The sequence below is a fragment of the Pinus tabuliformis genome, chromosome 5_1, assembly GCF_031772625.1.
Source record: "Pinus tabuliformis cultivar Carrire ecotype Pingquan chromosome 5_1, CPIR1, whole genome shotgun sequence".
In the NCBI taxonomy this organism is placed as follows: Eukaryota; Viridiplantae; Streptophyta; class Pinopsida; order Pinales; family Pinaceae; genus Pinus; species Pinus tabuliformis.
Window position 1 is genome coordinate 6,024,478 of NC_142305.1, and position 15,680 is coordinate 6,040,157.

Sequence of the window (15,680 nt, forward strand, 5' to 3'; positions counted from 1 at the left end):
TTGCATAAAGCGATGGGCCTAAACTTGTCAGGGGTGATGGAGTTGTCCTCTTTGGGAATGAGCGTGATAAAAGTGGAGTTGAGGGAGGGGAGGAGCCAGCGCATGGTTCTGGATTCCTCAACAATCTGCCAAACCTCCGTCTTTATCATTTCCCAAAAGGCATGGAAGAACGTGGTGGTAAAACCATCGGGGCCTGGGGCCTTCCCATCTTTAAGCTGGGCCATTGCGTCATCTACTTCCTGCTGAAGAATGGGACGCATTAGAAGCTCGTTGTGATCCTCCGTGATGATTTTTGGCACGTTTCTGATTATTTTTTCAATAGCCTATTGCCTGTCATCTCCTGGTTCCCGGTGGACCTGTTGGAAGTGATTTAGGAGAACCTCTTCTATTTCCTCATGCTTCTCGACTTTTTCCCCTGTCTGATTTTGGATGAAGGGGATAGTATTGTGCATTCTTCTCTGCACTGTGGTTCTGTGGAAAAATTTCGTGTTGCGCTCCCCCTCCTTCAACCATCGGACTCTTGATTTTTGCCTCCAGTAAATTTCCTCCTGCTTTCTCCTTTCTTCCAACTGACTGTGTAGGAGCCGCTCCTGGTCCAGAGTAGTTTCCGTGTGCCCTTCTGTGATTATCTTTTGGTGGAGATTCAACATCTCTTGATTCAATTCTTGTTGCGCCTTGAAAATGTTGCCAAAGGTCTCCCTGTTCCATATTTTTAGTTTATTTTTTAGAAATCTCAGCTTCTGTTGAAATTGGTACATTTTTGCGCCTTCTGGGGGAATGAAAGATTCCCAAGTAGTCTTGACGAAATCCTTGAATGCAGGGTGCGACAGCCAGAATCCCTCAAAGCGGAATGGTCTTTTGGTCAAATCTCCTGGTCTCCTCCATTGTAAGGCAATCGGCCAGTGATCCGACCCGGTGTGTGCCAAGATTTCTGCTGAGATATCTCCCCCTAAGTGAACCGCATTATCAGAGATGAGAAAGCGGTCTAATTTGGAATCGATTTGGGATTTGCCTGCTCTGCGATTGCTCCAGGTGAAGGTGCCATTGCAGAATGGCAAATCGATTAGAGACGCATCTTGGATGAAGTTCTTAAAGCGAGCAACTTCCGGCTCCATTCTGCTTCTCCCTCCTATCTTTTCCTCACTATTGGTGATCATATTGAAGTCCCCTGCCACAATCCATAGAGGGTGTATTCTATTGTTGCTGAGAGCTTCTATGGTGTCCAGGAGCATGATCTTGCTTCCTGTTTCTTGTGGAAAGTAAACATTAGATAAATTGCCATGAATATTTGTGCCCAATATATGAAAGGCTGCCTGTATAAGGTGATGAGAGGCATGAAAGTCTGTGAGAGTTACTGCTTGAGTGTTCCATGCTATGGCTAGTCCTCCTAAGGCTCCCATGGCATCTACAGCTACCGAACGACAGCCTGGCCATGCTTTTGCAAGTATGTTGCCCAGGGTGGAACTGTTACATTTGGTTTCCTGGAGAAAGCACATCTGTGGCTTTTCCACTTTGATCATGTTTTTTAACATCCTGAGTTTTCCGGGGCTGTTGAGCCCTCTTATGTTCCAGGATACAAGCTTCATGTTCAACTATTGTTGGAGGGCCTGTAGTACTTTGTTAACTTAGCATATCTACCTGAATCAACCAGGATTTTCCCTACCTCAATGGTACGCTGTAGGTCTGTTTTCCTTCCTCTCTTCTTGGAATCCTTTGGGCGCAGGCTGCTATCCCAATGACTACCTGGTTGTATTCCGAGTTGGTGTTGCTGGAAGGCTCTTGAGATGACTACTTCGAGCTTGTCGAGCTGAAGCTCAGATATGGAGTCATATGCTCGTTTTTTACAAGCCTGTTCCAGTTCCAGTATATCCAGACCATATAGGTCTACACTCTCTGGCTCTTCTTCCATCTGCTGCACTTCATTGCTATCTTCTATATTGTTTTCTAAATCCTGGGGTACTTCTTCCTTGCCGTCCACTTCCATGTTCTTGTTAATCTCCACTGGGTCTTTCTGACTTCTGCTTAGGATAGAAGGGGAGAGGATGGGGGTGTGAGATTTGGAGGGGGGATCAGAGGGAGGCGGGTGGGAGGAAGAAGAAGGTCGCGAAGGGATGGGCTTAGAGGTCAGGGGTTGATCCTCTGGGGTATTAGCGAGAATGTCGAAACTGTTCTTGGAGGCTGGATCTTGGGGTCTGTTAAACTGGGGTTTGGTTCCATTCTGAGGCTTTTTATGCGAGCACTTCCGGTTTGAGACTTTGGTGAAGCCGTCTTGGGCCAGGTTATCAGAAGAGGCAGGGGGGTTGACTTTGGCGTTTAGGGGACAGTCTCTGAAGAGATGCCCCAGTGCATGGCACTTCCTGCACCTGAAGGGCACGTGTTCGTAGTCAAGCGGCTGGATCCATTCTTCGTCTCTGTGGGCAAGAGTGATCGACTCTGGTAGCGCTTCATTTAAGCGAATAAAAACACATATACGAGCATAGGAAACATACTTACGCGATAGGGTTTCTTCGGCTGCTCTGATATATGTTCCCACCCCATTTCCAATGCCCTTGAGTATTTCTTCTTCCCAGTATTCATCTGGAAGAGAGTATAATCTGATCCATACCGGAGCCCAGGTGAGGTCTTCTTTATCTGGGTTAAATCTTGGAATCCATTCCCTCAGATATAGTCCTGCTGCATTAAAAAAGTAAGGCCCTTCTGTTAGGACCCTGTATTTGTCCTCGAGACTGAAGAAAATTGCGGTGAAGAAGCCTTTCGGTCCCAGCTGAAGAGTAACATCTCCTTTGGGTTTCCATTTCGCCGCGATCCAACCATATAAAGCTCTTTCAGTCGGCCAGAACCCAATGAACTTCCCAATGAGGGCATGATCCGTCATGTACTCGATCCTCCTTTCTATTATGTCGCCAGGCAGCTCTATTCGTGGCCGTTCTTTGGCCACTGGTCGACAGGTTGATGAGGAGATCTTCGGGCTTGGATCTGGATTTTCTTGTCTCTCTTGCGCTTTGCTGTCCTTGTTGTTCAGATGTCCTGTCTCCTGTTCACTGTTTTGCTGCTGCTTCCCTTTGTTCAGGACTTCCGGGTCCACTGAACCAAAGATAACAGTTTGCTCAGGCATATTCTGTGAAGGGGAGGGCTCTGACGCCCCCCCCTGAGGTTGATCCATTACCTTCTGCTCGTACCCTGCAGCCCTGTCACGCTGCAGTGAGGAATCTTAACAGACTGTGTGCGTCTTCCTCTCAGAGCCGTCGGCGCCGATGGGGTTTCACTGAACCCTAGTTCCGCTCACGCTCTCCCGCTCCCACCTCCCAGCAATTCATTTTCAAGTTGATGGGCTTTAAGTTCATTTTTAATTCCAAAGACTTTAGTAATCTGTTTCATTGCTTCATCAGGAGTATCAAGTTCTGCAATATGGAATCTAAGATCTGGAGAAATAGACATCCCTATCAACCCACGTGCTTGGTCTTGCCTATTTTCCCATTTAGCTGCCTTGTCTTCATCTTTCGGTTTGGTCTCTTGGCCTGTGGCTATTTTGAAAGACCTTTACTTCTAAGTAAATCCACAATGTAGGACCACCATTGGAAGTAGTTGGTGCTGTCAAGAATAACTTGGCATGGACTTTCCATTTAAAAAAAAAAAAAAAAAAAAAAAAAAACTGAAGCTATAGATGTTGAAACTAAGTGTACCAATGGAAAGATCTCGAAAAATTAGGCTGTTTCAAAAAAAACAGTTTTGAAAACGGCTTCCGGATGAAGAAGTTATGGCTTTTTGAAAAAAAACTTGATGAAGTCGCCGACGAAGTGCGGGAATGTGCGGAAATGAAAAATCCGCCCCCACAAAATGGAGACTTGAACCCAAGACCTCTACTCTCATAAATTAGCTTTGCACCAAGTGAGCTATACATAAAGTTTGAGAGAGAGAGAGGGGGGGGGGTGGTGGGGTGGGGGGTTGATGCTTTGAGTTGCGTGCTTGCTTTGAGAAAGCTCTTTTTCCCTACAAAACAAAAAACACAAAACCCAACACGGACATACAAAAAAAAACGAACCTTGCGGCTCGAAGTTAGCTTTAGCCGGAAACTAAATATTTTCCTCAATGTTTCTGATTTTCTCAGATCACACTAAGGCACAGCGGAAAAGAGCATACGCATGAGAAAAATCCTTCCTTTCTATTTCTGATTTGCCCAGATCGCACAGAGTCGCAGGGCAAAGAGCATACGCAGAAATGAAAGGTATAGATCCGGTAATAAAAAAAAGCTAAATAAACCGAAAACTGAAATAAACAGAGAGAAAATAATTGTAAACTGCAAATAAACACTGTATACCTCCAGATCTTAGAAATGACACAGCTAGGGCTACCGGAAACCTTTTCACGTGAACGAAAGGGGTTCCTCACTGGAACAAATGCTCCCAACACAACAGAGCAGTCCTCTCGGCCCGAAAGCAGTCAGAAATAGTAGATCTAGGAAACGGTAGTCGGATGCAGTTCTACCGGCTTCAGATTTGGATCACCAACGGACGCGGCCCTCAAATAGCTCTGATACCATGTAGGAATTTACAGGGTAAGTTCCTCAGACAAAACACCAAAGGACACCGCTCACAAATAGATCACAGATCAATACACCAGTACTTTTGACGTGGTTAAAACCCTCAAAGAGGGAAATAGTCCACGGCCTGAGCCAACGTGGCCACTTCAGGCAATTTATTAATAAAAGAATGAAAATTTACATAAGCTTCTCTCATGAACGGTTAACCTACGAATGACCCTCCATGCTCTTTAAATAGAGATCATGGACCAATCGGGTGTTAAGCCACGGATCAAGTGTCGGTAATACCGAGGAGAGAATGAACCGTCGGATCACTACATATTGTGACCGTTGGATTGTATGTTACAAAATGTACATGGTAAAGAAACACACTTTACCTAACTCTATACCTAACTCTATACTAGACCAAGTTGTACTTAACTATTTCCTATGTGTCGGAATATCCTAACAGGTGCTCTGTTACTATAGTTGAAAGAAAAGGATGTAGCTATTAAGAGTTTGCAAGGCCAAGAACAGAACCTTGAACCAAAAACTAGTCAACTACACATTGTTGTTACTATTGAGTTACCAAGCCTACCTACTAATATTTCTTGAAGCCCAATTGAATATAAGGCAACCAATATTGATGTTCATGTTGCTTTATTAGATACTAATGTTGTTTACCCTAGCTTTGAAAAATACACTACAAGTATTGGGTCCCAAGTGTTGAGAAAAATGGGCTATACTTGAGGAGGACTTGGGAAACATGGTCAAGGTAGTATTTTTCCTATTTCCCCTCAAGTTCATACATCTAGATAAGGTCTTGGATATGCTACAATTGCAACTACCTCGTTGCCTACATCCAACCCTGTTGAATCTAGTGTTAATTTTCTAATGTTCTATGCTTAGCACAATCACTTATTCCAATTATTCTTCAATTAGCAATCACTTTTCAAATAAATTCAATGTTCCAATGACAATAAGAAATTGCAGATAGAACAATATATCCAATGCACAATAGAATACAACCAAGATAAATAACAAGAGACACAAGATTTGGTCAAAGACTAAGGAAAAACACCACAAGGGGGAAAACGTTTCAAAATTATTCTTCTATTATATTGTCATCAAATGTTCAGTAGAGAGATACAATGTTAAAATTTATCAACAATGAGCCAAAGGTCAAAAAATTTGACTATCTAAATCTACTAAGAAATATCCAATGAGAGATGAGCCCAAAATTCAAAGTATGCAATTTTTGGTCAAATTCAATAATAGTCAACAGCAGTCAAAGATTCCATAACCAATTAATGTTGAATAGTCAAAGCCCCTCCAAGTTAGCTTGGTCAATATTTAAACTATTCAGCCTTCCAAGCTCAGCCAAACCTAGTTAAAACAGTCTTCAAAAACTTAGTCAAAGGAAAGAGAGAGCCTGTGATCAAACTTCAAATTTTTTGCAGTCAACTTTAGTCAAAAGTATATGGTCAACCCAAGTCAAACTACCCAAAAAAACTTGGCTTCTTCACCAATTACTTCGGCCATCCAAAATCGAAATTTTCCAAGTCAAACCAAGTCAGAACATCAAGTCAAAGTTGTTCAAACCGTCTCAATCAAAAAGTTAACACAAAAAAATAAATTTTCCCTCCTTCCCTTCATACGTGTGAGCTTAAACCTCCTTATTTCATAACTATACAAATTAATCAAATGAGGAGAGAGAAGATGTGATGTGCTTATGATGATGCTCCAAAGTGATGTAACATGATTTGTATTTATATGTGGTGGAGGAGACTTAATTTGTCCTTTTGGTCGTCCTGAACTTTTGTGCACTTATGGGTTTCACCTTAAAAATTATATTTTTCCTTGACCAAATTAAATTCTTTCGACGGCTAGTAGGGGTCTTTCTTGATGAGGAAGGTTGTCCAATGGATGGAATTTTTCCCTGAACTACTGAATTAACACTCCCTCTCAGCTAGGGAGAAATTTTAGATTGCATCATGAATCTCATCTCAAAAGTATCATCAAGTCATATATCATCTCTTCTCATCCTTGATCATCTCTTTTCATCTATTTAACACACTCAAATCTAAATAAGAATCATCATATCGGAGCTCAAGCTACCACCCTATATCTAAGGACAATATGTAGGATACTACTTACCGTGAGGTAAGGATCACAATTATCATATTGCATGTTGATCTTCCCACCTTGACCTTGAAGAGTCAAGTAGTAGAACGCTTACATCCCTTCACTTGGGGTGGATAATACTTACCATAAATGGTAAGGATCAAATTCATCACAAATCTCCTCACCGATTTTCCTAATGGGTGGTAATCCAAACAAGCCCAGCTTTTGGGAAGGATGTCAATCGGGGTATACTCTTTCAAGTTCCAGAAGTGACAATAGGAAGGATACTACTTATCATGAGAGGTAAGGATCAGATATATCCTATTGTCAAACAATAGGAAGGATACTACTTAGCATGAGGTAAGGATCAAAACTATCCTATCTTCCATAGTTCCCTCAACCCCAAGAGCTCTTTGGCTTAATTCCTCTCCCTTGGAGCTCAAACAAGGGAGAAGAGTATAGCTAAGTGTCCTCGATCAGCTAGGACCCTTTCCCGGGAGGCTCAGATCCATCAGTCCAAGTTGTTCTTTGAAGACCAAGAACTTCCCTTTCGATAAAGCCTTGGTAATAATATCTAATATCTTCTCATCTGTTTAAATATGACAGAGTCTCACTGCTCCTCCCTACACCATATCTTGAATGTAGTGATATATAATCTCAATGTTCTTGGACTTATTGTGGACATGGGATTCTCTGCCAGTCGAATCTCGCTTTTGTTATCATAATATATAATTTTTGTATCACATACCTTCTCAAAGAGATTTCTCAACCATACAACCTCACAACTCACCATACTGGAAACAATATACTCAGCTTCGACAGTACTAAGGGCAATAGAATTTTGTTTCCTACTTATCCAATATATCATGGAAAATCAAAAGATAAAACAACATCCTAAAGTGTTTTTCCTAACAATGACATTTCCAAACTAGTCAGCATCAGTGTATTCATATAGCCTCACATCTTTGGAAATATATCTCAAACCAAGGCTAATCGTCCCATGCAAATATCTCAGCACGTGCTTAGTAGCAACCTAGTTTTCATGAAGATACTCAGTCATGAATTCACTCAAAGTGTTAAATGTAAAACATGTGTCCAGATGAGTGTTCACAAGGAACACTAATGCCCCAATCAATTGTCAACAATCAGAAGGATTTTCTAGTTCATGTCCTACAAAACTTCCACATAACTTCTTGAAGTTCATCTCCATCGGAGTGACCATGGAATTGCATTCTACCATTCCAAATATTTCCAACAGTTTCACAACATATTTTCCTCGAGGAAGGAAAATCTCACCAGGTCTCTACCACACCTTTAAGCACAAAAAATAATGCATCAATCCAAGGTCTTTCATTTCGAACTTAGAGGCTAGCTCTCTCTCAATGCACTCAAGCATCAAATTCTCACTACTTAGCAAGAATAAGTCATCAACATACAAAACCAAAATAAGGGGCACACATTGGACCACTTTGAAGTATAGGTTTGGGTTGCCATTGCTTCTTGTAAATCCAAGCTTCACCAAGTAGTTATCAATATGAGGATACCAAGCTCTGGGGGCTTGAGTCAATCCATAAAGTGCCTTCTTCAATTTGCAAACATGAGTCTTCATGTCACGTACTTCAAATTCCCATGGTTGCTCAACATAGACTTATTCCTACAGTATGCCATGAAGAAATGTAGTCTCCACATCCATCTCATGATGTTTCCATTCCTAGCTAGCAGCAAGGGAATCAATAGATCTAGTAGTGGTATAGCGGGAAACAAGTGCAAATATTTCATCATAATCTTCTCTCTCTTTTTGGGTGAAACCTCTAGCTATGAACCTCGCCTTATATTTCTTAATACTCCCATCAGCTCCATGATTGGTCCCTTGCATCCATTTAGAAGTCATAAAAGAATTCCCTTTAGGTCTCAGAACCACTTCCCACACATCATTCATCATTATATACTCATATTCTTCAACCATGATATCTTTCCAAACCTGCTTGTTCATTGCTTCTTTAAAGGTGTGTGGTTCAACCTATATGAGGTAGCTTCTTGTATTTTTTTCTTGAAGGTAGTTCTTGGTTATGAAACTACGCCGAGAAACCAACTCAACCAAACTCTAGGTTTAAGTTGGCCCTCGAACCAGAGGGGGCTCCCTCAAGTGTTACGAGTCTTTTTTTAACATTATTAATTATCACTGGATAAAAGCCTATGAAGCACAATGACTAGATCTATGATTTGTATAAGTGGTTGCTGATGAATACCAAATATTTTCTCAAAAATAAATTCCTCTTGCTAAGGTTTTATAAAAGTTTCCAACATCTAGCTTTGATAGAATAACATATATCTAAAGAGTTTGGTAGAGGAATAGAAGAAAATATATGATAATTAAGAATTACTATTGAATACTTAATCAACCAGATATAGTAGATTTGTGTAGAATAATTCTACATCCAAACAAATACACATCCAAGAGATGACAGAAGGAAACAATTAAATGATGCAGAGGAGTTGTTTTAAATAGACTGTTCAATTGGCTAGTCTCCATAATGATGATAACTTTGTAGTGGGTTGTCAGGGAGGTTGATACTCAAACCTAACCTTGCCTGAGTTCCTATGTTACCTTGAACATGTGCATAAACATATTATGAAAGCACAGGGAAAGACATACAGGAGAAACAATTTATGTCATGAAACTAAAGCTAGAATGCTTCAATTAAAAATTCTGCAATAGAAGTCTTTACAAAAATGGCAAGGTTTTGGCATCAAATTCCAACCCATTTACATTACAAATAATACAATATATAGAGAAAAAATACATCAAGTTGATTGTGTCTATCTTTTGGGAAACAAAATCAATCTATATAGACCAAAAATAGAATAAATTGATGAGAAATTGCAAGAGGTCTAGAACATTCTCCTTGATTGTTGATGATTCCTTGAAAACTTCAAATGTGTATTTGGATGCCCTTCGAAGGTTCAATTTCCTTTTTACTCACCACTTTTGATGATAAATCTATGTTGTAATTGTGGATTGGTAAAATTGATGCCCAAGATATGGAAAACTATTGTCGGGTGTTGACCTTTTGACTGCTTGAAATCTAGGTTTACCTCCTTGAAATCTGGATCTGATTTCCTTGTTTTAGAAATACTCAGAGCTACTAATTGAAATGTTGATTTGTTGCCTCAAAAATTGAGATTGGGAAAATCAAATGCCCTCAAAATTTGAAGTTTGTTTGACCTTTTCTTTAATGTGCCACTACTTGTAGATCTGAATTTGTTCTCTTAAAATCAACTAGTTGTCTAGCAATCAAGGCAATAAATCTTTGACTGTTGATTTTATGCTTGGGAAATTTTGCCACATGTGTTCTTTGAATATTTGTTAAGTTTTCAGGGTCCTACCTGCACTTGTGTTTGATAGTTCGCATAGCACAACTCTTCTCTTTAAATTCAATTTGGTGCTTATTTCATTTGTAATAAATCAATCCTCTGACCTCACTTCAAGACCTTCGATCCATTTCAAGATTGCAGCTTTTGGTGCTTACTCCATTCATTTATGCTTATTTGTCATTAAATAAACATATATAGCTAACAAGCCTCACAATTGCAAGAAATAACAAACTATCTTCTTCATAGCGATAATTCATAATCATTTCATCTCTGCAATGTACCAATCATGTTAAGACCACACTGCCCTACAAAAATTGAAGTTCACTTCCTGTAGTAACTTGAAACATTTATTCAAATCTCTAGCAATTCCTATATAATCATATAATGTTTATTTTTATCTTTTACATTTCCATCAGCCTGTTGAAGTATCAATCGCAGTCTAGTATTTTCTAGCTAAAACAGAGACCATGTCGCTACTAGTCATGGAGTAAAGTTTCTTGCAATGAAGATTTGAATTAGATGAAACCATTTTGTAGCTTCATGTAAAATCATGGATCTGAAGAAATTACATCATATTCCACATATACAAGGACATCCACATGTACTTTAATATATTCAACATTTGTTTGACTCGTTGACATTTTGACTATGGTATTGTTGGAAACCATAAACAGAATATAAAGGGGATCTAAGTGGTATCAGGTTTTAATGGGGGGGAAGGTGCACAATCGACTTGGAACTGACATGTTAGCAAAGGAGGTTTTAAGAAAATAGTTAATTGCGGACCCCCTCCCCTCGTTAAAGCTCAGAAAGCAAGGGGGTTGTGCAAATTAAAAACCATCATTGATTTTTAATAGCGAATTCCCACCATTGAAAACTGCAAGTATTTTATCTTGTGTTCCTGCATCATTGATTTCGCACTTACATTTGGATCATTTTAAACTATGAGGAGAAAGAAAAAAATGCATCATTCTTTAATGAAAATTTTCCTGTCAATAACATCTTTATAACATCTAAAGCATTTTTTGAAGGACGGCAATCGCATTTGAATCTCAAAGGCTAATATGTGCATTATGTGTTAGGATATCCCGACACATAGGAAATAGCTAAGTATAACTTGGTCTAGTATAGAGTTAGGTAAAGTGTGTTTCTTTACTATGTACATTTTGTAACTTACAATCCGACGGTCACGATATGTAGTGATCCGACGGTTCATTCTCTCCTCGGTATTACCGACACTTGATCCATGGCTTAACACCTGATTCATGATCTCTATTTAAAGAGCATGGAGGGTCATTTGTAGGTTAACTATTCATGAGAGAAGCTTATGTAAAATTTCATTCTTTTATTAATAAATTGCCTGAAGTGGCCACATTGGCTCAGGCCGTGGATTGTTTCCCTCTTTGAGGGTTTTAACCACGTCAAAAATACTGGTGTATTGATCTGTGATCTGTGTGTGAGCGGTGTCCTTTGGTGTTCTGTCTGAGGAACTTACCCTGTAAATTCCTAACTAGAGTTCTTTCTAAGCAGCGCCTTTGACACTTAAGTATTTGTGTGTCCTTTATCCATATGCAGTAAGGAAATGTAAATAATACATTTTATACTGCCAACTAGTCACAAAACATTTTAACACGTTGTGCAATTCGTAGTGATCCTTGTGGGCTCCTCCCTTCAGCTTGGTGCTTGTGTTTTAAGCATTGCCTTGGTTTGTGACCTTCGATAACATATATGGATGGCATGTAATAGGGACTTCGACATATAACACGTATCGGCACAATTTTTTAATAAAAGTTTTTATAAATTAAATAAATAATTTTATAAAAATATATATAATAATATTTTTATAAAATTAAAAATTATTTAAAATCAAAACTTTTATTAAACATGGCCTAGAAATATGTGTAAGAACCATTTGCCTCATCAAATTTGTATATGCTAGATGGTTTGGCTATGGAATAAACTGGAAATTTTTTGAAATTTTTTGTATCCTTTCTTTGACAAGAAAAAGCTACAACATCGGCTCCAACTGGGGACTACTTCCCCTTCTCGGATGTAGAGAACCTATAGACCAAGTGCCTTGAATCTATTGGGCGTAGAGTCAAGTCATAAAAACCTGTGACCTGAAGCTACAATCTGAAAACTAAAACCATAGACTGTATACATGTAAGTTGTTGTCATTTTAAATCATTTCTATTCATCATCAAGTAGACAACAAACAACCTACTACTGCAAGTAGAAATAAGCACAACAATTCCTAATTCATTGGGCTATGGAGTCAACAATTAACACATTTTATTCTTCTTATCTCCTGCAACTTATTACACTTCAACCAAACTAAACTACATACTGTAAACCTGAAATACAAGCTGAAACAATTGTTGTTTTGCTGCACACTGAAATTGATTTATTCTGAAAATCACACACTACATACTGAATTCTGAAAATTATTGCACATTGTTAGTTGTAATCCGACTTCTAGTGCAAGCATGTGAGCATTGGATTTATTGTCGGAACAATTTGCCAGTAGCTAAAAATATGATAAGAATCTACTCTATAAACATAAAATTCCATGAGTTGTTGATACTTACCGGTGAAAGTCAGTAAGTTTCTAAGACATAAAATATTGAAGAACTCTGAAGACGGCATAGTTGTTTTCCTCAAGAGGAAGAAATATGTAGTGATGACTGCAACCATCATTGAGCCTTGCATAAAACAACAGTAAAGGTATTTGACATCTGGAACTAGTGGAATTGATAACCCTGTGGAAACTCCATATAAATATAGTGGAGTCGACAGGTGAAGGAATTGCTACCAATATCAAATGCCTACTCCTTCTTCACCAGCAAGGAATAGTTCTAGTCTTGATTGTTCTCCGGGGAAAAATTTATTTGTTACTTCGCTCCCTGGAAATGGTGCCAAATGTTGTATTAGTTTCTCAAAGGAAGTTCTTGGCTATGAAACTGTGTCGTGAAACCAACTCTACCAAACTTTAGGTTCAAGCTGGCCCTCGAACCATAGGTTGCTCCCTCAAGTGTTATGAGGCCTTTTTTTAACATTTTCTACTGTCACTGGACAGCAGCCTATGAAGCACAATGGATAGATCTATTATTTTTTGTGGGTGGTTTTTGATGAGTATCCAATATCTGCTAAAAAATAAATCCCTCTCTTGCTAAAACTTGATCAAAGTGCCAACGTCCAGTTCCGACAAAATAAAATAGCTTTAAAGAGTTTGGTAGAGGAATAGAAGATAATATATGATAATTAAACATTCATATTGAATACTTAATCAACCAAATATAGTATATGAGTTTAGAATATTTCTACAGCCAAAAAAATATACATTCAAGAGATGACAAAAGGAAATAATTAAATGATGTAGAGGAGTTGTTTTAAACAGAGTGTTCAATTAGCTAGTCTCCATAATGATGATAAATTTACAGTGGGTTGTCAGGGAGGTTCATACTCAACCCTAGCATTGCCCTAGCTCCTATGTTACCTTGAAAATATGCAAAAATAGATTATGAAATCATAGCCAAAGACATACATGAGAAACAAATTTTGTCATGAAACTAAAGCCAAGATATTTCAATTTAAAAATTCTGCAATAGAAGTCTTTACAAAAATGGCAGGGTTTTGGCATCAAAAACCAACCCTTTTACAATGAAAACCAAATAATAGATAGATCATTACATCAAGCTAATTGTGTCTAGGTTTCTGGCATAAAAATATAAACAATATACTAAAAATAAAAACAATCTCTGAAAAACTGCAGGAAATTCGGAGTTGTTCCATTGACTGTTGATTAGCTATCTTTATTCTTGGGACTAACTGCTCAAGTGTTGCCTCAAAATCCTCCTTTAAATATGAAACTAATTTACTGCTGCTAGTACTTTTCCTTGGAATCTAGAAATGTTTCTCGCTTATTGAATTTATGCTTAGGAGTTTGGATCTCCCTCTATTTGTTGATATCCAAAATATGGTAAGCTAATGTTATGTGTTGAATTTTTTAACTGTGGTATGTTTTTTATTGCTTGAGATCTGTTGGGTTGTTGCCTCGACTTGATGTCATTATGGTCATGCTCATATGAAATTAGTTGTGCAATGTATTTATCCTTCATTTTATAGAAGGTTTCCATTTGAAATCAGTACATGATCGTCAAGTATATCATTGTGAACTTTTCAAAGTTCTAGTATTGCTTCACATTCATTTACAATAGGATTCAGCAAAAAACACGACTAAAGATATTATTTCAAGCATTTATAACCTATAATTCAAGTACTAAAATGTTCCATATTAGATATATGTCAGCCTTCATATTTTCTGTCGGGAAAACCTTAGCTAGGTGAATAATACATACATGGTATCCATCAATCATAGCCAACTAGCTGTAATAGTTAATCAAAATTGTATAAATATTTTTGCAAACATATCTAATAATCCATCGAAATATTTTTAGAATAACTCTACTCCCTTGAAGTTGAATGAAATATGTATCATTTCAAGCTGTTAACTCTAGATTTCAATTCTACAGTCACCTTTTCTTTCAATTTGAAACACACAAACCATTGCACTTATAAAAACAAGGAAGCACTGGAAATTTGTTTTTCACAATACTAGATTTAATAACATTAATTTCCTCGTCTACAGAGTAACTACCACCATTCTGATTTTCAGGGGGATGAGCATTTATGTATCCATCTTCTTGTAAATCCCTACCATCTCCTACATTTCCAGGCTCCCATAATCATAACCATCCTCTCGATATGTTTCAGACCTTCGCATGTCATTTTCCCACCATTCATCCACATCGAAGTTCTCTTATTTTTCTTCTCCAGTAGCCCTATCTGGTGACCATATGCTAGTTGTACTGTGACTATTTGAACTTGAATCTTCTAACATGGATCTTCTATTAACAACACCTAATTGAAATGATTTTGCATGTGTGTCTTTATGAACCCTTATTGTAAACCAATTGAGAGGATTGATCTTACAATTTGGAAGTAAACAACCAAAGATAAAGAGGCTATGTTTTTCAATGTAAACCTTATAAGTCTCAAGAGGAGCATAGACTATACAACAAGCTCAAGGTCTTATCCACATACATCACACTTCATCAAATCATGAATGATTTCTTTCGCTGCCATTGGCCAGTCCAGCAGGCCACCTATTTTAGTTGTATAAGGGTCAAAAACTTTGCAGTTATCCTTTGACCATGGACCAGGCATACATAGGATGATAACATCTTCCTTCATTGGTTTATTTGCGAGGGAAATTCCTGGTATGAGAAGATGACCCATTAATGCAATCAATATTTATTTATAATGATTATAAATTGTGTCTTTCAATAAATGGGAAGAATTAGATAGGAGAAAAAACATAATGAGTGTGAGAGTGGATTGATCGTTGAGATGAAATCAGAGGAATTGAAAGTTGCAGACCTTAAACAAGGGAATGAGATAAGTCTATCAGCAATGGCTCATCTTATCAAAACCCCATTTCCCGGAGAGCCTCCCTTCACTTGCCCATTTGTGTAATCAATTTCTAAAAAGTTTGATTGTTTGGAACCTTTCTAAGAGTGACCAAATATTTCTAATTATTGTTTTCATATTTCAAAGATGGTAAGCCCAGGGAGAGAAAATGAACATACTAGCTCTCAAATTG

The 15,680-nt window shown here is 38.2% G+C and overlaps 1 protein-coding gene and 1 pseudogene across 1 annotated transcript; both read right to left on the reverse strand.

Annotated features, from left to right (window-relative positions):
* Positions 1-323: 323 nt before the first annotated feature.
* LOC149163265 (uncharacterized) lies at positions 324-1,520 on the reverse strand. Its single transcript, XM_089432735.1, has one exon. The coding sequence runs from the start codon at positions 1,518-1,520 to the stop codon at positions 324-326; it is 1,197 nt and encodes a 398-aa protein (XP_089288861.1).
* A 13,042-nt stretch (positions 1,521-14,562) lies between these two features.
* On the reverse strand, positions 14,563-15,316 carry LOC149163266 (uncharacterized; annotated as a pseudogene).
* Between the last annotated feature and the right edge of the window lie 364 nt (positions 15,317-15,680).